At 34.3% G+C, this 23492-nt stretch overlaps 1 protein-coding gene across 2 annotated transcripts in view; it reads left to right on the forward strand.

Annotated features, from left to right (window-relative positions):
- LOC115876225 (mucin-16) overlaps positions 1 to 23492 on the forward strand; it is a 129818-nt gene that overhangs the window by 93383 nt on the left and 12943 nt on the right. For both annotated transcript variants that reach the window (XM_030891925.1, XM_030891924.1), the window contains exon 2: positions 2833 to 2928. In XM_030891925.1, coding sequence (XP_030747785.1) covers positions 2841 to 2928 — 88 coding nt within the window. In that variant the 5' untranslated portion in view covers positions 2833 to 2840. The remainder of the gene's footprint in view (positions 1 to 2832; positions 2929 to 23492) is intronic.

The following is a 23492-nucleotide window of genomic DNA, read 5'->3' on the forward strand; positions in this document are numbered from 1 at the left end:
ATAATAGGTGATAAAAGTGAACAGTTACAGTATTTTCTGCGAATACAGACCATATAAAATATAATTTGAATTATTTTAACCCAGGGTTTATACCTAGTAGTTTATACTATGTTGTAACACATTGTATTTGTTAATGGTTTATTATGTTTTAAAATTTGAGTGTAGGATGTCTGAGAGTCGATATACATATTTACTAAAGCGGTCGTAAAGACACAACTGAATATAAATTGACTAATTTCCTTAATAAAAAGTGGAATTCTTTGATAAAAAATTCGTGTCCTGATAAATTCCCCTAATTTATATTTGGAATCCTCTAAATAATATACCTAACTGAAGAAATTGAAAGCTAACGGTTCTGAAACGATATATGTAGTAAAAATACCTTTATATTAGGTCATAGAATTTTAGATTAGGTACCTAGTAAAATCTTTATATTTTAGCATGGTTAAGTGATATTGTAAATTTGTAATATTGATTAAAAGCAGTAATAGTTTCTTAATTAGTGAACACGTACACGTGAAAAAATTTAATTCAATTTTTTTCACACACGCAGTAACTCTATTTATTCCAAAAACGATTCGTTAGAATTGAAATCACAAAAACAACGGCAATTTTTTTAACTGACGTTAAGATTTAAATCAGTGCCAATTCGTGCGTAAAATGTTAATCATTTCTATAGAAATTATTACTGCGTCGACTAAGCGCTTCGTGCACTATTCAATAGAATATTATATCTAAATTAAATAAATAAAAACATTTGTTCCCCGCAACACTCTAGCGCCTTGATAGCCCAAAAAGAGTATTTCTTGAGCATGGTCGCGTAACATTTGTTCACTCCAAAATATTGAATCATGTTCTGTGACTTATTACAAAAAAACTCTGAAGTTTTCTGAGTTATGCAGGGATTATACCTGGTGTTTCTCTAACGTGACTCACTCCTATAACTTTTTAACATTTTTAGATAAATAAACGAGAATTGATACGGTAGTATATGACAAATCAGGATTGATCGACGTATTCAATTGTTTTCGGTCACTTCCTGTTTCAACGGAAATGACTAGAACTTTTGATTTTTAAATGGCACCCAACGGTATATTTTTATACCAACGTATTTTTTTACTCTATTCGATAGAAAATGACTCTCTGAACGCTGAATAGAAAGACATATCATATATGACAACTTTTGACATTCTTGCTTTAACAAATTTGAATTTTATTTCAATTTAGAGCAGGCTCTGTTAGAGTAGAGGCTGTGTTAAAAATAATCATTTTTAATCAAGGAGCCTTGGAACTATAGATTTAATAGTCTAATGTTTTAGTGTCTTATCCTGGCCGGTTAAGAAAAAAAAAACATTTTTTTCGAATAATTTGCTACCACACACTTGGTATTTACCTACTAAATTAAAATTTAAAATGCTATTTTTTTAATTGAAAATGTTAGAAGTTCACACATAATATGTCATTCATGTATGTCAATGCTCAGAATACAAATTTCTGTCAAATGAAGTAAAAAAATAGCAAGGGTATCATTTAAAAATCAAAAGTTGTAAACAGGAAGTGAACGAAAACAATTGAATATCCCAATCAATCCTAATTTATGTCTTATACTAACTTATACCAAATATATAGAGTTTGTTCGTTTTCACAAAGTGGTGGCCCGTGGTAAAAAACTTAATGTTAAAATCAAAAACAAAGTCCAAACTGTCAAAAAATTCTTTATTAGTGACCGGTTTCGGAAATTACAGCCATCAGACCTTTGTCATATACAGCTGTTCGTTTGACTTGACTTTATACCGTATGATCGAAAAAAAAATGGCGCCAGCGATGGCTATGAAATGAAGATGACTATCATTTTATATAGCGAAATTAAAACAACTTTGGGTGCACGTCATCAATGACACCATGCGCCGTCTTATGGAATTTGCTGGTGGTCGTATTATGATGTGCAACCAAAGTTATTTTAAATTCCCTAATGTAAATTTATATGGGAAATGTCATCGATCGTCATTTTCCAGCTAACTCGACGCCATTTTTTTTTCGATCATATGGTATATATAAATGTATAGATATATAAAGTCAAACGAACAGCTGTTTATAACAAGTTTTATCCCAAATTTGTTTTTTTTGTCTGAAAAAGTTAAAAGGGGTGGGCCATTTTTGTTTAGATAAATAAAACGAACACCCGATCTATAGCTTGTTTAATATATGTCTGTATTATATTGTGACTTATTCTAAATCACCTAAAATAATTTCAAATAACGTGTAATCCTAATCTGAATATTAAGACCTCGATGTACTAATGACGTTAATACTTTCTTGTTCCTTAAGTTGTGGGACGTAAAAGAAGCAACAAATTAAAGAAATAAATAGTGGAAAAACCCGTGAGTAATTGAACAAATTCTTTACTCAATAAAAGTGGATTTCTTTGATAGAGATTATCGCTCACCGACGGAATTCCTCCCGTGTTTCTCCGATTTTCTCCCGCAATAATATTTCCAACGCAATTGATGTCTAACGGTTTCTAAATATTGTAATAAAAAACGACGCCGCACGGTCCAGTTTATAGCCGGTTTAAGTTCTTTATATGGCAATAAAAATGGTTTGAAGTATATTTTCGGCCTTTACTAACGTACACTTACGTGAATTGTGGCTAATGGCCCAACAGTTTGAAGCCTTACCGCTAAATTTAGTAGCAGAATTTTGTAAAATATGCTCTTTATTAAAATTTATTACACACTAGGTAGTAGGTACTTTACTATTAAGGCGGATTCGTCATTACTTTTACCGAAATTTGCTAATTTTTTAACTAACTGATGTTTCTTTCTTTTTCAGGACGCGCCATGAAGGCGTGGACTCTCCTCTTAGAGCCAGGACCGGCTTTAGTCTCTGTCTATCTCATTTTAGCTGTTTCGGTGCAAATTAATGCTGGTAAGTAATTAAATTTTACTTTTAATAATGCAAGTAACAAAGTAATTTAAACCCATTAAAAATACACCATCTTTACAAAAGAAAATTATGCTCTTTGACCATGATATCCCATAAAAGTCTATAATATTTAAGAATAAGAATCAATAATAGACGATGGAAAGATTAATGATCAAGTAATGTAAATCAAACAGCACCCAGTTTCTTCAATCAAGGAAAAATGGCTAAGAAATAGTTAGGTTAGGTTGCTGGGGTTTGGGATCATGTTTGATCCCACACTCGGAGGCCCATTGCGATACCCCTATATTGTTGTACCATACCTTCTTCTCATTCTTTCTTTGCGTTAAAGCACTTCTAGCTCTTTGCAAAGTTCCCGATGTCGCTGATGTTGGCTTCTGCTGCTTCCTCTAGTCCCTCCAAAAAACCTTGCCCTAAAATTTTAAAGCGTCGGTATTCCAGTGCTTGACAGTGGCACAGCAGGTGCTCTATGGTTTCTTCTTCCTCTCCGCATTCTCTGCAGTAGTCGTCGTTGGAAATTTTCCTGTTCACGAGGTTTACCCCCGTGGGACAGTTTCCTGTGACGACAATTATTATTAAGAAATACTATAATCGAAAAAACGGTATTTAGAGTAAGCTTGGAAATGAAGATCGATCCATTTTATATGTTAAATGATGAAGAGTATGACCAAGTCTTTTTTTTTCAAGGGATGATTCCTTAGTACGAGCCTTCAAGTTTCCAAATTTTGGTAGCATAAAAGAAAAGCCCTAATATCTTGAATTTCATCATAATATTTCTAAAATTTAAAATTATTGCCAATCCGAATTTTGGTTGTTTTTATTGACGGAAATTAATATTTATATATATTTTCTCTACACCAAAATGATTTAACTTGAAAATTTTAAAAAATAAAACCAGCATTTTGAAAATGTCAAGAAAAATATAAAAATTTCAACATTTTTTTTTGCAAAATAAACTCATGGGCATGTTCATGGGGGTTCGAACTATTCTGCCAATTGAAATACTTTTTTTCTAACCTAGTCCGATAACATGAATAATAAAATACTTGATGTATTCGTTTAAACGAAATTTGCAAGTTGCTGCATAGGTGGAAGATAAAACGAAGTGCTGGCGATTTATCTACCTACCAACTTCTTCTCAATCAAAAATACCTCTTTAGTGAACGTTCCATTATAATGATTTTCCTCAAAATACACGGTTGCTACATATTATAAACAGAGTGATATCTTTCAAAGTATTAAATTACAACTGCTACACAACCAGAAAAATTATTGCGCAGTAATATATAGATATAAAACCATTGGCACCATTGCTATTCTCTCACGACATCCATCACACCGAATAGCTTTTTTATGATGTATTTTTGTAATATCGCTTGAAGAATTACCACTATCTAATTAAATCTCATATATTTCTGCCAGTTTTTCACCGACAGCTGTCGACACTAAAAATCAGAAAAACACAATTTCATTTAGCAACATACGTCATTTTAGACGTCACCGAGCCGTTCATTTAACGCTGCAAAATGTAATATAGCTTATAGCGTTGGCATTACTGGATGAATAACCAATAGAGCGTTACGCATGTGGTGAATGTCAATAACAAATTGTTTCGAGAATCGAGCGCGCATAATGCCTCCATTGATGGATGGATTCATTCAAGCCGGGTTTTTGCGAATATCGCGGCCTCGCGCATTTTTATTACATGTATTATTTATATGAGACAGTTCGCTGTTGGCATGGGACTTCGATTCACCAGCTACCTACATTCAATAGCGTTTTATCTTCGAGTTTATCGTTCCCACATTAGATCATGGAAAATTAGCAAAAAGCTCTATATACATTAATTCACCTTTATATTCCTAACTTGGGATACATTGATGGATGCTGAAATGAAAATGGCAGATCATTGTATTGATGAATACGTGGAAACAAACGGTCGTATTAAATGGTGGATATTCAAAGATAATTATTGAATATGTTTTAAATAAGCTCAGATGGATATTTAATACCCAGGAAAATATATTTGCATATTTCCGAATATTGAGGTAAGTCTCATCAACTGGGCATAAAATAACCCTTCTGTCTCTGGAACTTCGCACTACTTCCCCATTTACGTATGGATATTTGACACAAACAAGAAACAAGTATTGGCAAAAAAACCTTCTTACCACCAACAATCTAGCTGGATATTTTTTATTCATGATTTCAAGGAACCTGCGACTTGTAAGGTCTATTGTGTTTGTCTTCTTTCTATGTACTGCACCCATTACCACATCCTTGTGACCTTCCTTACCAGGTCCTTGATAGAATGGGAGCATAATTCCTCCGGCTATAGCCTTACTTCCCCAAATAGAAAATGTCGCTTACGGTCCAAAGCTTCACACTGGTATATTATGTATTTTGCTGTTTCAGGATCGTTATCCTTGAGTTGGTTGTGATTCCCTTCCTTAATACAGCTTCAACTGATTCAAATAGCACTTAACACCTATATGTCCTGTTAAGAGACCTATGTTCCATACTTTTATAGCTGAGTGTACTAAAAAAACGGTACTCCAATCATATTTCAATTGTGGTCTACAGAATTATTGAATAATAATATAAAATGTTTAATAAAGAATCTAAATTTAAATCAAAAACAAATTCAACAAATCACAAAATTAAAATACATTTTTTTATTTACTGATTTGCTGTAAAAGCAACATTATAGATATGTAGAAATATACACTACTCAAAACAATTATCGCACATTTGAATAAAAGTAATTATTATGTATTTCTAAATGAAGCATGCATTTTTCTGCCTTTCTCGTCTGAGTTTTTTTAGGATAATTAGGGTACGCACTGACATGTAATTTTTAGTCGGCCGACTATTTAGCTGCAAAAGTGAAATCAATACATTTTTATGGAGGCCCAATATTTTATGCGCTGACAGACAATTTTTAATCGGCCGACTATTTAGTTGCATATTTGTAACCAGTATGTCCTTATGGAGCCGCGCTAACATGCAATCAAATAGTCATAAGTATGTACCTATTGTTTTCACTTTTGCAGCTAAATAGTCGGCCGACTAAAAGTTACAGGTCAGCGCTTAGGCGTATTGTATCGAATTTCCCTTCACAGTATCCGTACTATTTAAAATCGTAAGTCAGGTAATTCTGTCTTAATTCATGATCTTGTTTTTCAAATTAATTTTTTTTTAGAAAATATGCCATAAGTGTTTTGAGTAGTATATTTTGTGATATTTAGCAGGGTTTATTATATTTTCTATTATTAAGGGTTTATTTATATTTAGCATTTGTTTATAAATTACAATATAAATAGTGAATCAGAATAAGAATGTAAAATTAACATAAGCCAGTGAACTTCTATTTCTGATTTATATCTCTGTTGTAAATATTACTTTAAATTATTAGTTACTGTGTGTTGAATATTACATCATGTATTTTATTATATAAATGTCAGCGCCTCAATGATATAAATCTTAAATTAAATTCCGGCAGTAAAGAATAAACAACTCTATTTTCCCTCTGTAAGATAGGTACTAATTATTGGAACACTAATATAACTTTTAATTAAGTGGGAATTCTGCTCAAAAAGTACAACTATTTAATTGTGACCGCAGGCCTCTCGTGTCAATCACATCTTTGCTTCTATTATTGCAGAATATTTTGGTATAATAAAAAATATTGTGATGTACATGTACTAATTATATTCTTAAATAAAGTCAGTTGGTTCTTTTGTGTTAAAGTTAATTTTTTAAAGATAATTAATTAAAAAAATAATGGATTAATTAATGGCTATTTTTTATTATTATATTATACGTTTTATAATGTTCTATAGATAAAACTAGACAATTACTTTTTATCCTTACTTTTTTTTATTTTTAATACGTTGATAAAGTCCATATAAATAAAATCGTATTGTTGTCCACAATAATGTCCCCGATGACACCAATATTGGTGCTCTCACTACTAATTAGTAGTATTAATTGTTGGTATTTTCACAAGTGGATTTACTTGAGACAGGGATAAGATTGTTAAAAAAAAGTCTTTCCCTGCAGATCTCTTTTTTCATTGAAGTTCTGTGTGAATAACCTGGATTTTTGACGGTTTGGTGTTTTGTTTGATTTGGATCAGACCTGGACTGTAATTAAATCTCATCTTAATTAAATGTGGTGACTAATAGATATGCCTGGTTATAGTTTCAAGGTTTAGGTTAGTTTACATTGGATACTAAGCAGCAGAGATACATCCTACAATGAAAAAATAAGAATATGATCATTTAATAATTCCTTTAATACAGCAATAAACTGATCAACTTCAGAGTTATCTGTATGAAATTAAAGAAAACTATTATTTTGGCATAAAAATGGACACCTACACTACATAAAGGGGTATATTAGAAACCATGTTTACTACTTACTAAGAGTTCAAACTCCTCTTGACTAACCAACCTTTTTTATATTCAAAGAAACAAAAATGCCATTTCTTATTGAAAATCTTGTTGAAAATCGAAATTAATCATTCTTCGGCAGATGACTAAAAAAAATCGTTTAAAATAGTCGTAAAGTATAGTTCTCTACGGCATTACCATAATGATATAACATTGCTCATAAATTAAATGTGTCGGTTTGAGGTTTTTGTGGTTTCCATGGTTAGGCATACTTCACGATAAACCACAACCAAAACACAAGTAACAAGATGTTTACCAAGAAAATTCTAATTCTTAAAATAATACACCAAATTGACCAGATAAAGCTTTGAAAACGTTGAAGACAAAATATTTTATTTGTCAAAAATTGTGCTTTTAATTACATCCATCGGAACTCTGATTTGTTAAAGTAAAAGTATTTTGTTTACGCTGAATCCGAACAGCGGTCCTCGGCTATATCATTGTCAATGGCCTACCAACTTGAGGAATGTCTAAATCCACACTTATTCACGAGATATTCAATCTCCTCCGGCCTCGAACTTACGTGAATGAGCAGAGTGTGTCAATAGATTTTACACTCTTGCCTTGGAACGCCAGCACGACAGAGTGTCCAGACGATCACCTCGTATCGTCTAACTTCGCTTAACTTCGATTATCTATAGCCATTGCCTCAAAGGCGTTTACTAGTGCATTTCCTAGAACCGATGCGAAGAAATATTATTATATCAGTAGCTTCAGAACTGCTTAGACATCTGAAAATCGAAATTAAGACGATTTTGACGGTCAAATTGATTGAATGGTAATCGTAAAATATCTGGACCGAGAAAACGGAACGACACGACGGATGGCGACTACTCTTCGGCGCGCCGTTGCCCCGCCATCAATTTTCGAAAACAATCCTGCTTTCCGCGTTCACATCAAGCCGGGGATTAAGAAGAGTTACGATATGTATACGCGGATCGTGATTATGTACCGGCGTTTACAGTTATCTGCTTTACCTGCCGATAGCATGTTATGCATTTCACGACTCGGCTCGGCCAGACCGCGACCGCCGCGATCAGACGGCCGATGACGGTGACAATTCGGTGCGAAATTGGGGCCAACGGTAGGTAGGAGAGAGAATTCCGTGTCAAATGCCATCGGTTGTTATATCTATTATCTACTGTACAAATACTAATTTATTATCTTGATCTGAAATTAAAAGGCTTGTCTAGAGAGGGAATATTGATAGAGATCAGATATCCGAGCCACACCATACATTGATAGAAGTACTAAACATGAAGTATGGAAAAATAAACTTTAATCATTAATGTATGAATTTAATGAAGTTGAATGATCATATCTAATAACTAATCCTGATTAAACTATGCAGCAATGAACTAGGAACAGTAGATGTAGATTACCTTATAGATCTATCGTGTTTCTTGAGTTATAACTCGACATACAGTCTCACGGCTTTGACAAAAGCTAGTATCTGAGACGGTTCTACAGAGTTAGTTCTCTATGTCCGATATCAGTCGTATCAAAGTTTATAGCACCAATGGTTGTCGTCTCGGCGCATTCAGTAATGAGGTGTTCTAGTGTTTCCCATTTTCCCCATAGAATCTTCATCCGACGTTGTTTCTTAGCTTGAATGTACTGAGGTATTATCTGAGAAGACAGTGTCCTGTTAAAAACCCTGTGACAATTCGAAGTTTATTCTTACTTAAACCAATGAAAATCTTTGATTTTTCTTCATCTACGTATTGCATTTTTAAGGGTGGCTGCAACGATGTTCCGTAATCCTGCTGTTAAAACACAAGCACAATTGGTTTTTATATATAAAAACCAGCTGTTCTGATTTAACAGCAGGATTATGGGACGTCGCGCGTCGTTGCTGCCACCCTAAGCGAAACAAATCATTTTGATTCATCATCAATGAATGAAATCATCAAAAAATCGTCCAATTTAAATGAAATTTGGTATCTCGATAGATTGGACCAAAACCAACTTGACCCTTTACGATACGTGTCACTGTGACAGTTAGTTTTGACGTAAGAAACGTCAAAAGTTGGTGTCGTCCGATAACGACCAAATTTGGCGGGTTAGGTTAGGTTAGGGACGATGCACATGGTCCCAACCTGCAAAATTGATTTGGTTGTAAATATATAAAAACGACGTTTCGGTTACATCTTCATCAGGGTGAAACTGACAATTTGATTTTGAAGAAAAATGTGGGTCGATTTTGACATAATTGGATACGGGCTACAGGATGACGCCCTCGACGTTTTGAACCGATGCCTCTAAATGGACGAAATCATCAGGATTTTTCTTAATTATGGGTCGTGGCACATGGATAGAGGAACCCGAATGGAGTCCTTAAACAGACAGACAGACGAAAGTAAGAAGAAGTTCAATTCAAATATGATTTTTTTTATTTTAATATTGAATATCTATTCGTTTACGGGTACATCAAACATTGTTTCATTGAATATAAAGTTCCCAATACTGTGATCTGCATATCTGCATCTTTCTCCATAATATTTGACCAATTTCTATTGAGAAATTAAACGTCCACTGTAGTATATGAAATGTCAGAGAGAAAAAAGGACGGATGGCGCAATAAAAATGGAAACAAAAAATGACGGGAAATCATTCAGATCACAGATACTAACCTAACCTAACCTAACCTAACCATGATTATCGAAATACTTTGGCTAGATGAAGTTAGGGATAAGGCTAGCTAAGATTACAACAAACTTCTTTTGCGTAACATCACAGTCATCTTAATACAGATTTCTCAAAACCAGCTTACGTACTACATCGAAACCAGTTTCATTCTTTATACGTGCGGTATTTATATAACAGGTGATAGCACAAGAAACCCAGCAACGAAAGGAAGGAAACCATGCCAATAGGAGGGCCGATCCGTAGCACGGTTCAAAAATTAATAAATTGAAGTTTGCGAGAGTTAATAAATCGGGCCGAGCCCTCGGGCACTGTAACTCCAGCACAAACATAGAAATCCAGAAACAATCGGCGGTCATGGGAGTGAGTAAGTAAGCCACGCGATGCGGCTCGCCGATATCTCGGCGACCAGAAATTGATCTGGCGAATGCGCCGATGGGCGTATAGTGGAGACCGCGGCGGCGGCGGAGGCCTCATCTCTCGATAGATGTCGGACGAAGATTACGGAGGCAGATGCAGTTTATTGCATTGTCAGCGTTGTTTTCAAACAAACAATTTTTGATGTTCCCGCGAACGAGCGGGTCGTTTAGAAATACGATCCATTCGTATATGGAAAGAGGTGCGATTGAGTTGAGGCGTCATTGAGCGAAAGAATTAATCAATATGTATTGTTTCTTCTTTGGTTCTTCCAAATTTTTAATTAGAAAACTACAATTTGTTTTTTTTTTCTGATGCCAAGAATTACCAAATATTGTTAACGTGTGTTTTTTTCTTTCCAGTATGAGCAATTTTTACATGATTAACATATGCCTTGGTTCTTTGTAGTTTCTGATACTACTTTAATAATACACATTGAAAATATCTCTACTATTCCACTTCCATCCTAGAGGGCGCTAGCACAGACTAGTAGTTTTTTCTCCCCTAGTCGAGATCATTATTATAATATATATTTCCCCAATAAAATTTCGTAAGACTGCATATAATTAGTTATTAATTTAGAATTTATTTTAACTTCTACACCTCAAGTTTAATAAACTGATAAATATCATCATTATCATAATTTTCAGCTTATTCAACCATTTCCAACTATGGTATAGCCTTCCTCACATATTTAGATGCTCTCTTTGTAGCTGGGCCCATTATTGTGTATTTTTGGCTATGCGGGCATAAGTTATCCCTGCTGATTTCATAATATCATGGTCCCATCTCAGGTTTGGCCTTCTAGGTCTCTTAATTCCTCGTAGGTACCATACTGTAATTTTTGTGGTCCATCTGTTATCCGTCCTTCTTGCCAGGTATGCTCCCATTGTCACATGAGGAATTTGATTTTGGGGATGACATCTATCACCTGGGTCTTTTGTCGTATCGACTCTATTCTTTTACGGTTGAAGATAAATATAACAAATCCAATTCCTTTGAGGTAATGTTAAGATGTTTTTAGGATCTAATAAGAAAACAAAACATCTGCTTTCTAGATCGGTTTCAGATAAACGGTAATAAACATCGCACATTAGATTTGTAGATAAGTGGTGGAAAGTCTCTTGCTTATCCTATCTTATTTACGGAGGTTGCTGATTAAAATATATCTATAGATTTACACTTAAACCATCTATGTAAATCGTTGAAGAAGGAATTTTAGCATCTGCCGATAAAGCATCTTCCTGGATTTTAACTCTTCGGTCTCTTACGCATTACCTTTTGTTCTGTGAGTAAAGTTTTCTTTTACCCCAGGTCGGGTGCTAACCTAACCTGAGAACCCTCCTCCTTTTAGAGCCGAGAATTAAATATGATTATTTCCACAGCAAAAACTAAATGCTTAACTTTCTCTAAAGAGCCGGTTAGATGCAAACTGGTAGTAGAAAACAAAATTATTGAGCAGGTATCACAGTTCAGATACCAAGGAATAGATATGTCGCACTGCCATGATCCATAGAAAGATCTGAGAAGCCAAATAAATAGAGCAACAGCCATGTCATGAGAGAAATAGTGTGGACAAACCCCTTCATGCGAACAGACAGCAAAATTAAAATTTATATGACCTGCATCAGACCAATTATGACATATGGCATAGAAATCCGAGAGGAAACAAACAAGACCAAAAGCATGTTAAGAGTCGCTGAAATGAAGAACTTAAGAACCATAATGGGGAAGACTAGAAGAGACAGAATTAGAAACACAAATATCAGACAACAATGTGGAATCAGGACGTAGTGAGATGGGGTAGGCAAAGAAAAAGACAATGGTTAAACGCATGGAAGAAAACAGGCTACCACTCATAGCCCTCGAAGGGAAACCCATGGGTAAGAGACAGCCGGGAAGACCTCCAAAAAGATGGAAAGACAGTTGACAGTCCATCTCCCAAGAACTCCTACAGAGGCAACCTTAAAATTAACAGGTCGAAAGATCTCAAAAAAGTAAAAGAAGAAGAAGAGGTCTCTTACGCCATAGTTCAAGATAAAAAATTAAGCTCATTAATCTAGACTGAGGAATTATTAATATTTAAATTATACAGACACCATAACGTAATTCAGACTTCAACCGATATGAATTTGCTCTTTTTCTAGATACTTAAGACATGGAAAGGGAATAAATGAAAGAGTTCTCAGTTAAATTTCACATAGAGCAAGTTACTATCTGTTGCGAGCTAGTTAGCTCAAGACAAGACAGAAACGGAAGAATGCTATTCTAATAGTGTACTGTAATAGTCAGAGGCGTATCAAGGAAAACTGCTCCTCATGAGAACTTAGAAGATCTATCTAAAAAGCTGACAAAAAGAAACATTATTTTTTGTAAAAATAACATCACAACTATTTGGTCTCTCAAATAATTGTTCGGATATTCGAACAGCTCTCATTCTAATGCCCTGAAACATGGCGCTGAGTATATAAACATCAGTTTCATGGTTGGTTAGACCTCCATGAATTTGGGATAGATAAAAAATCTCTCTAAATCTCTCTAGATCGCTCTAGATAAAAAATTTGCAAGTTTATAGAACGAAGAATGCAATAATTTATCCCGTACCTTTTTTATAACCACATTTATATTTAAGGCGGCAGTCGATGTGGTAACGCCGATTTACATAATATAGTAACGTATCAGTCGATTGACTGGTCATTTACTAAATATATGCGGAAAAAAGACTAACCAAAAATAATCACATGCCAAAATAACCGTTATACAACACGGCCAGTACGATCAACTTTGACGGCAAAAGAAGATGTTCACTTCACGAATCGAGAAACCAGAGCCAGCCATTATATCATTTTCATTTTAAAATGAGAGGTGAAGTGGAAACCTTCGAAAATTAAAAACGTCACGAATACGTTGGTTACACTTTAGACATCGGTTATCTTCGCAATATTAATCGAAAACCTTTCACACGACCCTATAATTTTCGTAACCGATCGGCCTGGAGCGGTATCTTCTTCGAAACCACGCCTGACGCACTTTATCTTGTCGCCGACCCGAATCCACTTTGCATCCGCCGAATTTTTTGTTGTTTCCCATATCCTGTGAACCAAGTGGGGTAAAAAGTTGGTATTAATATATAAGTTTCCAATATATACTCGTACATTCAGTTTGCAACATTCTACGACGTTTTCTGATTCTAAAGCGTTACTCTTCTCTAACTTGCCACATGTTGTCAGCAAGCTGTCTTATTCCATTTTCTTCGTTATTCCTTCTTCCTAGCTTATTCTCGGTTTCCCTCTTCTTCTTCACACTTCGAACATCCATTTCAGCAGTAGCTTTGAAGCTTGTCGTCTTTTTGAAAAGCATAGGACTGGAGAATGCAGCCAATCAGAAGAGAACTACAATAGACTTAAAAAGATTGTAGTGGATCAGGCCGATGGCCACCTCGAAGGGTCTAATCTAGTCTGCCCTTTATATACTAAATATCTTCATATAATAATTATATACGAGAACAATATATCAGCAAAATTCCTTAGATCCAATATAGTTTTACTGAACAATTAAAATCTCGTTCTATGTGTTCGCAGCTGGACATATACATGACCGGTTCCATAATTTCTTCACTTTCCAATAGGAGTTTTTAAGGTACGCGCACACTGAACAGAGCCGCACGCGCCGTATCGACCGAAGAAAAATATTGTTTATGTTTGTGGCGAAATACCCCTAGGACTTTTTTGGCGAGATAAATCCGCTACAGAGGTATAGGCATTTTTTAAGAAGTGGAGTATAATTTTTAATAGTGAATTTGGCGGTAATCCACGAAATACGAAAAGAAAAGTTTCATAATACATTGACGAGTTGATGGCATACTGAGGGTATAGCCAATGCCGTTTACAGAAATGGGTATCTGGATTATTTTGTTTTGGTCAATCTACGAAAAATAGTGCTTCAATCTACGAAAAATGGTGCACACCAATATCTTCTAATTGCCTTTTTCTAAGAGGTGTTAACGACCGAGAAAATCAAAGAGTTCCTTGATTTAAGTAAGAACAACGGATTGTTAAAGGGTTTTTAACAGTCTCCTCAATGAACACCTCAGTAGATTGAAGTTAAGAAAAACGGCGAATTCAGATTATGTGTGAAAACACCATAACACCTCATCACTTATTGAGCCGAGACAGCAACCATTCGTTCCATAAACTTTGGTACGACTGATATCGGAAATGGACAACTAGCCTCTGCAAAGCTGTCTCAAATACTGGCTTTTTCAAAGCCCTGAGACTGTATGAATAGTTATAACTCGAGGAAGGGTGACACAATAGATCTATAAGGTTGCAGTGATGAACTTCCCCCCTTCCATACAATCTACAAGAGGTGTTAGGCCGTAGTCCACAGATCCTCATGGAAAGTGTAATAGGATTATGAAGCCATATAGTATATTGACACAGGCTTTGTAGATTTATGAATGAGGAGATAGTTGTATCTATAGTTTTATTACTCTACGCGATGGACGGTCCGCCGCTGACCCAAACTGTACCAGCTTGTAGTGCCCGCGGTCCGTCGATTGACCTCCACACCGAGCTCCCACGCCGCCTTGATCTCGCATACGCCGTGCGGGACCACACTGCAGCTTCTTTTCGCCGTTGTTGTTGTTGTTGCCGTCGTCGTCGTCGTCGTCGTGGTGGCGTTTCTTTTTTACTTCCTCACCCCGCCATCTTTATTGTACGGATCCGGCCGCGTACAATGGGCGATTTTTAGTGGGGCCAGCCTGACCGGCTATGTCGTTCACGCAGCGCTGATTTACATAATATCCCGGCTGCGAAAGATGCAACCGGGATGAAAGAAATGTCGATACGCCCGATACTAGGAAGATGTTCTATGTTGCTGTTGACATCTTGACAGTTCCAAGTAATTCTCGAATACAAGTAGTAGTAGCGCATCAAAAGGTGAACTAATTAACAGAATAAAAAAAACTAAAATACAATAATAGATGACAGTCTTACAAGAGATAAAACTGATCCCTCTAAATCAGAATAATAGGAAAATAGGAACCCGATGACTCCCTCATTCATTTCTCTGGTTAATGATACTTTATCTAATAATCATCAATAAATTATTCGAACATAAGAAGCCTTTGATTTGATTTAATTTTTGTACACAGGGTAGACGAAATTTATTCCAGAAACTTCGGCAGCATATTCTGAATATAAAAATAAGTAAAAAAGTTCGTACAAATGTATGTTCTAAAAGCTTAGTTTTGGAGTTACAGGGTGTAGAAGTTTCATTTTTATTTCGATTTTTTCCAAATAATTTCTGAACTAACCTCAATTTTTGGGTGAAAATTGGTATCTGGGAGTTTTTTGACATTAGAAATTTGATTTTGTCAATATGACTCCTACTTGTTGGCGCCACTTACAGTACGGACCACCCTGTATATTTTATCTATGTATTATTTGGAAAAGTTTGCACTTTACTTTGTTGTTGAATTTTTGATACTTTAGTTTTTTAAAAAGCAGAAAGGCTACTGATCTATCTGTGTTAAAACAGTCATATTATCAAATCTCAATATTTAAAAGTCGGCGAAGAAATGATGTCATCAGTCCCAGTCATCTCCGATAAAATTACATAATACAAACAATATATTTTTAAGAGACGGTAGACCGCATGTTTCCTACTGAATGAACAAATATAGAAAAAAGACAAATTAGTCGAACATGAACATGAATTATTAATTTTTTGTCTGTTAAAAGCCATCAAGTTTCACATATATTCCAAAATATGGAGGCGTTGGCCTAAACTAATAAATTTAAAAAATAAATTAGAATTTTTAAGAGTTTTTAAGATTACTAAGCCATCAAAAAGGTTGTCTTTTTTTCGTTTTATACATTTATTAATAGAATAATAATTTTATAAATTTTTGTCCGCAAGTTCAATCTTCATTAAAATTAGTTCAGCCGTTACTAAGTTATAAATGGTGTAACAAACTCGTTTTGTTTTATTTAATTATATATAAAAAGTATATACATATTTCTACACAATGGTTTTTGGAGAATAGCATGATACATCTTTCAGGGGATCATCCGTCCAAACATACACCATCGCTTAACTTTAACATCTTATCTGATAGCCAAGCATCGTTAAAAGCGATCAACTCAGTATCAATCAATTCAAAGTTGGTCAAAGAATACATAGAGAAGCTGAACAAATTTGGCAAAGGAAACAAAGTCCTCCTACTCTGGGTGCCACCTCACTAAGGGGTAGAAGGTAATGAGAAAGCAAATGAGCTAGAAAAGGAGCGAACACTCCACTAACCGGACTAGAACCGTTCTGCTTGCCGAAACGACAACCATTCGTGCCATAAACTTTGGTACAACTGATAAGGATGGAGAACTACCCTCTGTAAAACCGTCCCAGATACTGGCTTTTGTCAACGACCTGAGATTGTATGATGAGTTATAACTCAAGAGAGGAGAGAGAGAGACACAAGATTCAAGGGACACAATAAATCTGTAAGGTCGCGGTGATTAACCCCCTCCCACTCATTTTATATTCTACATTCTATATCGCTTAACTTTGATGGTCGAATGGAACCTGATGTTCGACAAAGCTGGGACCTGGGTCATTACCCCGATCAAAGATAATCTTAATAATCAGTATCGAGAATTACTTAAGATAAATTAAATAAGGAAATAATTTATCCTGAAATACTCTTAAATATGGACAAAGTTAATTAGAGTCGCACCATCTATCTACTCTACTTATAGTTTATAGTATCACACCTTTTGGAGCAATTATGAGAGCTTCAAATAACTCAGTTCTCACTGGGAATGGTCTATTTAAAGAACAAATTCATGAAAATATTTTAGTATTATTTTGAGACGGCGTAATATCGGAATGTTGAAATACGATTTACAGTTATACGTGGCAAAAAGATGGTTAGAAAGGTACTCAGGTGGCCATTACCGCTGCTTCGCAGGCAATTAGTAAATAAACGCCGAAATGAATCCGCCCAGTACTTCTAGCCATCTGCTGCATTCCTCGGTTGTTTGAAATGCGCAGAGGATGTGGTTTTATGTGTTTAGCCTTTTTGATTGTTTGACTATAATGACCAACAGTAATATGTATGCTTACGCATACGTTAGTTTCGTTTGCATATTTATTATAGCTAATAATATTAAATTAAATAGTAAAGCAGAATAATATTCGTATGAGTTCGTAGGAATTATGTTTCCAATTTTGTATTCATTCATATTATTTTGAATTAGCAGATTAGAGAATTACACTCTTTTCTATTGTTTTCATTTTCTGTTTCTATGAATATCTAACTATGACCAAAAATTATAATTAACTGAATTTAATTTGAACTAATTGAATTGTCAGTTCATATAACATGACATAAGATTTAAGAGTAATTTATAAATATAGGCGAGTATTATTTTGAAATTAAAAGTTTTAGTATTGATATTCCTAGAAATAACGGTCATAAAAAGATCATAATAATGAAAGGTAACGAAGATCATATTATATTTTTTTTAAAAAAGCAAGAATCACAAGAATGATACAAAATATGTATAGACGATGAGCTTCTCTAGGCATTCTTTGTCCAACTTCGAATACCACTAACTGGACCAAAATCGTTCTCCAAACGGGAACCAACTGAAAGCGCAACTGAAGTATCTGGAAGACTCCATCCGTAATCTGGAATGGGTGTCCTCCAATGGTCTAAGACACTTGAAAAAGTTCCTCAGAACTTATGACCGGGAAAAACAAAGGTTTTCCTCGATTTAAGTAAAAACAACCTTCGGATTGTCACGGGGTTTCTAACAGGAGACTGTCTCCTCAACGAACACCTCAGTAGGCTGAAGCTGAAAAACAACGGCGAATGCAGATTCTGTGGGGGAAATGGGGAAACACCAGAACACCTTATCACTGAGTCCACCGATACGACGCCGACGCGACGACCGTTTGTGCTATGAACTTTGGTACGGCTGAAGTCGAGGATGGAGAGCTGATGGCCTCTGTGGAGTCGTCTCAGATACTGGCTTTTATTAAAGCCATGAGATTGTATGATGAGTTATAACTCGTTATAACTCAAGAAAGGGGAACACACAATAGATCTGTAAGGTCACGGTGAATAACTACCCTCCTGAACATTCTACATTCTATACATGTATAGATACAAACGAATTCATGATTTTTTATTTTTGAGCTTGAAAAACCTAGTAAAACATTTACTACCAAAACAAAGCAAATGCAATAAATCTTCTATAAAACGCCAATAATGAAGTTTGATAACGTTTCATTCCCAACTCGGCTACTCGAACTCGAATCTGCTAATTGAAAAGACAATTCGAAAGCCATAGTAAACGTTAATATAATTTTGTGTTTATATTTGTCCTCGCTACACAAAAGCATAATGAAGCAACTAAGTATAACTTAGAACGTTTCACACGGGAACGTTCTTGTTTACTTTAACGCATACTACAAGAATATGCATTCGAATCGTTAAACTTAAAATTACTGGTCAAATATCAGAAATGATAACGGTCCAGTTGAAGGAAATTTATCTAATAATGTTTTATGGTAATATTATTTATAATATATATTGATTTAGGTCACTAGGCAGTCTTACAATCTCAAATATAATTCAGGACATATGAATATGTATAAATTATAATGAAGGGCAAAATAGAGACCCGTAGGGGCGTAAGAAGAAGACAAATCTCCTGGTTGAGGAACATCAGGGAATGGACATGCATTCATAACGCCGATTAATTGTTGCCAAAGTGATTGACAAAGTCAGGGGGACCTGACAAGGCAGAAGAAGAAGAAAAAGAAGAAGAAGAAGAAGAAGAAACTAAACTTTTTTCTAGAACTGTATATTTGGCATCAACGATACCAAAAATATTATCTTAGGTACGAGGGGTGTCTAACTATTGTAATTACATGTAGATTTTCTTGGCGGTCGCTGGCAGTCACTGGCAGTCTTATGGCAGTCTTATGGCAGTCGCCTTTAATAATTACATGGCAGTCATAGGCAGTCTTCTTTGCAGTCATTGGCAGTCACTTGGCAGTAAAATTATATTTTGGTAGTACATGCACATTACCCAAGTGAGATAACCCACGCTTAGATATTATACTTATCTTTATCATACAAATTAGCAAATAGGAATTCAAGGTAGTTATTTTTGAACTGCAAATTATTGTTTTGTAAACAGGAATTAATGGTTTGTTATCTTCTGAACTTGAATTACATTTTCATAATGAATATTTTACTATTTCTGTAGCAGGTAATAACATTGTGTTACATTTCGACATCAATGAGGAATAATACCTACTTTAACTTTCATAGTAGCAATAAATTTTACATGGCTATTTCTATGTTTTACAATAAACATAAACGATTATACATACACTTTCTTAACTAATACAGAATTAATAAACACATTAATGTTTCTTCAATATAAAATAGACGACATATTATGCTAATGTTACATACTTATTGTGAGTAATCCTTGTTTACATGATAAATTATACCATTCAGGTCATAACGACTCACAAACTAGATTCTAAAATGTTTATAAATGAAATGTAGACCATCGAAAAAAATCTTCGCACTACACATGTTCAGATTCGACGACAAGAATATTAACATGGCTCGAGGCCTACTTAAAATTCAAAAGAAGTTTTAAAATTGGGCATTGAGTGAATGTATCACCAATTCAACGAAGATCCGTAACACTTTTTTTAATGAGGCTTGCCTAGATGTCTTTAGCGTAAGCTAACTTTAAACTAGAGACATAATTTTACTTTACAATCCTGTACTAATAATATATCCGACTTTATTAATTTATTATTATTTTTTTATTTACAATGATCCCTTTTTAGTTGCAACAGCACATTAAATCACATTTATTAATTTGTCAATTAATAAAATATATCATGAAAATAATAATAACAATCTACTGAGGAATTCCTATGTATAGTTCATACCAATTAAAATTTTAGTCACGTGATTAACCTTGACCGGCGCGGCACAGCGTTGCCCACTTTTACATATTTTCTTTTAATCAAAATATTTTAGGAAACATTAACAATTTAAAATTTAAATTTATAATTAATTATAAATATATAATCAGATATTATGTACTAACAACAAAACTCTCCTCTTTAACAGCACTTAAGGGACATAAAGGGTTATTACTACCGCTTTTCCGTTCAGAATATTCAAATAAGGTTGCGATGCGTTTTTTGCAGGGCCTATTAAGCTTAAATCTTCTACAGGTTCTAAAAAGAACAATATTCGACTGCAAGGCATGCTAGTAAACATTTTTAAGCTTAATGTATCACAACACAATTCATTTAAACAAAAAACTCGTAATACAAAACTAAAGTATCACGAATGACAATGTCAGGATATAAATAAATAAATGACCACCTGAATCCCTAGCGGGAAATTTAAATTACAATTAGTCAGCCCGGCGCCAAAAAGGTTCATGGTTGGCAACAATGAATTTAAAATCGATTACGTAACTAAAAGTTTAATTGGTATCGTTTGTAGCTAGATATGTCACTTTTAATAGACGATTGAACTGGAAAATACATATTGATTGTGTTGCTACTAAAGTACGGTTTAATCTTTTGGAGCAATTTTACGGAATTGGATTGTGTTCTATTTCTAGCAAGAAACGACATCTGTAAACTAATAATTACTTAACACATGATTATGTATTGTGTTATTTGTTAACAAATAACATATTAAAAAAATTACAAAAGCCGAGATACTAGTAAAAAGTAAAGTCTAATGTAAAGTCTAAACTTTTGAAAATATTAAGTACTCTTTTATTTTCAAAACATCTAATATCTAACATCTCCTTTTTTATATATTTGACTATTTCTGGTGGTATTTCTATTTGCTTTATTTGAATTTTAAATTATTCTTCTCAGGTTATTTATGTCTTTTTATAGATAACATATAGATAACGTAACGGGTTAACACTAAGTTAATTCTCGATATATATTACAGCCGTCAGATAATACAAACTTTATCAAATAAAAAAAAACGGTACTGGTTTTCGGAAGTTCCGAACTTTAAAATTATTATTTAAGATATCTGGTTAAATATAAATAAGATATTTATAATTTTGCATTACCTATATAATTTTAGATTTTAACAATATATTTTATTTTAATATAATATCAGACAGAAGCAAGGAAAATTAAATATATTCTGTTTTTCAAATGAAGAAAAAAAACAACTCAGAGCTTCAGACTTACAATTTACTCCGTAATAAGTTATAAAGTAATGCGAAAAACTCAATCCTAACGTAGAATCTTCGTATTCTACCTGATTATTTAATTTTATGCTTCATCTCCGTAAAGAATTCGCGCAAAGAATAATGTTTTGCATTCCTTAATTACCCATAAATCATTGAGTTTATGTGTTTCAAAGTTAACGAACGCTATAATTTCTTTACATTGTCTTCAACTAGACAATACCGAGCGTCTGAGAACGCTCCCAGGGAAAAAATGTGTTAAGTTTAAAAGAATGTCGCATTTTAGAGTATTTATAAGGTGGCGACCAATGTTTTGTTTTAAAAATTATATCACATTAGTTGAAACAAGAAACATTGTTTTGTTCAATTTGTTTGTCACTGTGATGTTAAAAAGGCTATAGAAGATGTAAAAGAGACGCAGTTAAAACTACATAAATATATATAGATTTGGACACTTATTCCAAGAAACATCTAAGGTACCAAAGGTTTGTTCACAATAACAAGTATTATGTTGTCACCATTTTTTCATGTTATATATATGGATATATAATCAACATATTTTTGTTATCTCTGATGCCTATTTACCGTTTTAGTTTGCGAAGACCTTTTTTTAGCAAATAATTATCCTCTAAGAACGCATTTTCCAGTCGGTCAAAATAGTACTAGTAATATCCATGATTCAAATCGTTGAGTTGAATGTTTTAATAATAAAGTGCTACAAATTCGGGGTACGAGCATTGGTATTTTGAAAACCGTAATAGATACGAACATGGTTAAATTGGCGCAAAGGGGGATGTTCTATGGGATGTTCGCCAACATGTTATCGACTGCTGAGTTTTTTGAAGAAAGAAAAGGAAGCGGAATGTATTTCTTACTTTGTGTTGTAAATATTGAAGTGTATTGATTTCACTTTTACAAATTACATCAAGGTATACCCCCAAAAGGAATATATCCCTTGGCGCCAGGCCCAGGAACCTCGCTGGCCATACTGCTCCGCCACTTCCAATGGATCCAAAGAAATGCTTCTAAAACCGACAGGGAAAAAATAAAATTAATTTTCAAAAAATCCGTTTTTTACAAATAACACAGCAATCCTTGATGCGTTTTTATCTTTTTTGATGGCATCTTAATGAACATCCCAAGGCGCAAATTTGCCCCAATTTAACCATGTTCGTATCTACACACACCGGAAAAATCTAGGGATATAATTTTATTAAAGTTAAAAATAAATGTTTTGAATAAACAACCACATATTTGTAGGCCGATTCTTTCTACTTCGATTGAAACGCAGTAGTCACACTAGTTATTTCTAAATTTGGGATATTTGCAGAAGTGTTTGTGCATTTTTTGTCAAACGTATAAAAAGCACCTAGCATCAATTGTTCGAATTTAACCTATACTGGCTATGTTTTTATGATAACTGGCCAGAATTCATTCAAATAACTCTGTTTAGTATTAAACGACATTATGGAGAACATCTTAACAGAGACGAAATGCTAAGGGCCATGGGTATGTTCGAAGCTGGAATGCGCTAAATTGACGTAGCTAGAGCATTAAATACAACGCAAAGTGTAATATCGCGATTAAGTACACGCTACCGTGAAAGTGGTGATGTTGCTGAAAGGCACACAGGGCGACATCGCATTACTACCCCTCAGCAAGATCATTTTTTACAATTAAATGCTCGACGCCGACCGACTCTTACAGCACCAGAGCTTAGTTTAATTCTCCAGGAAAGACATAATGTAACTGTTAGTCCTGA

This window comes from Sitophilus oryzae, unplaced genomic scaffold, assembly GCF_002938485.1.
Source record: "Sitophilus oryzae breed Bouriz unplaced genomic scaffold, Soryzae_2.0 scaffold_1429_pilon_pilon, whole genome shotgun sequence".
Classification (NCBI taxonomy): domain Eukaryota; kingdom Metazoa; phylum Arthropoda; class Insecta; order Coleoptera; family Curculionidae; genus Sitophilus; species Sitophilus oryzae.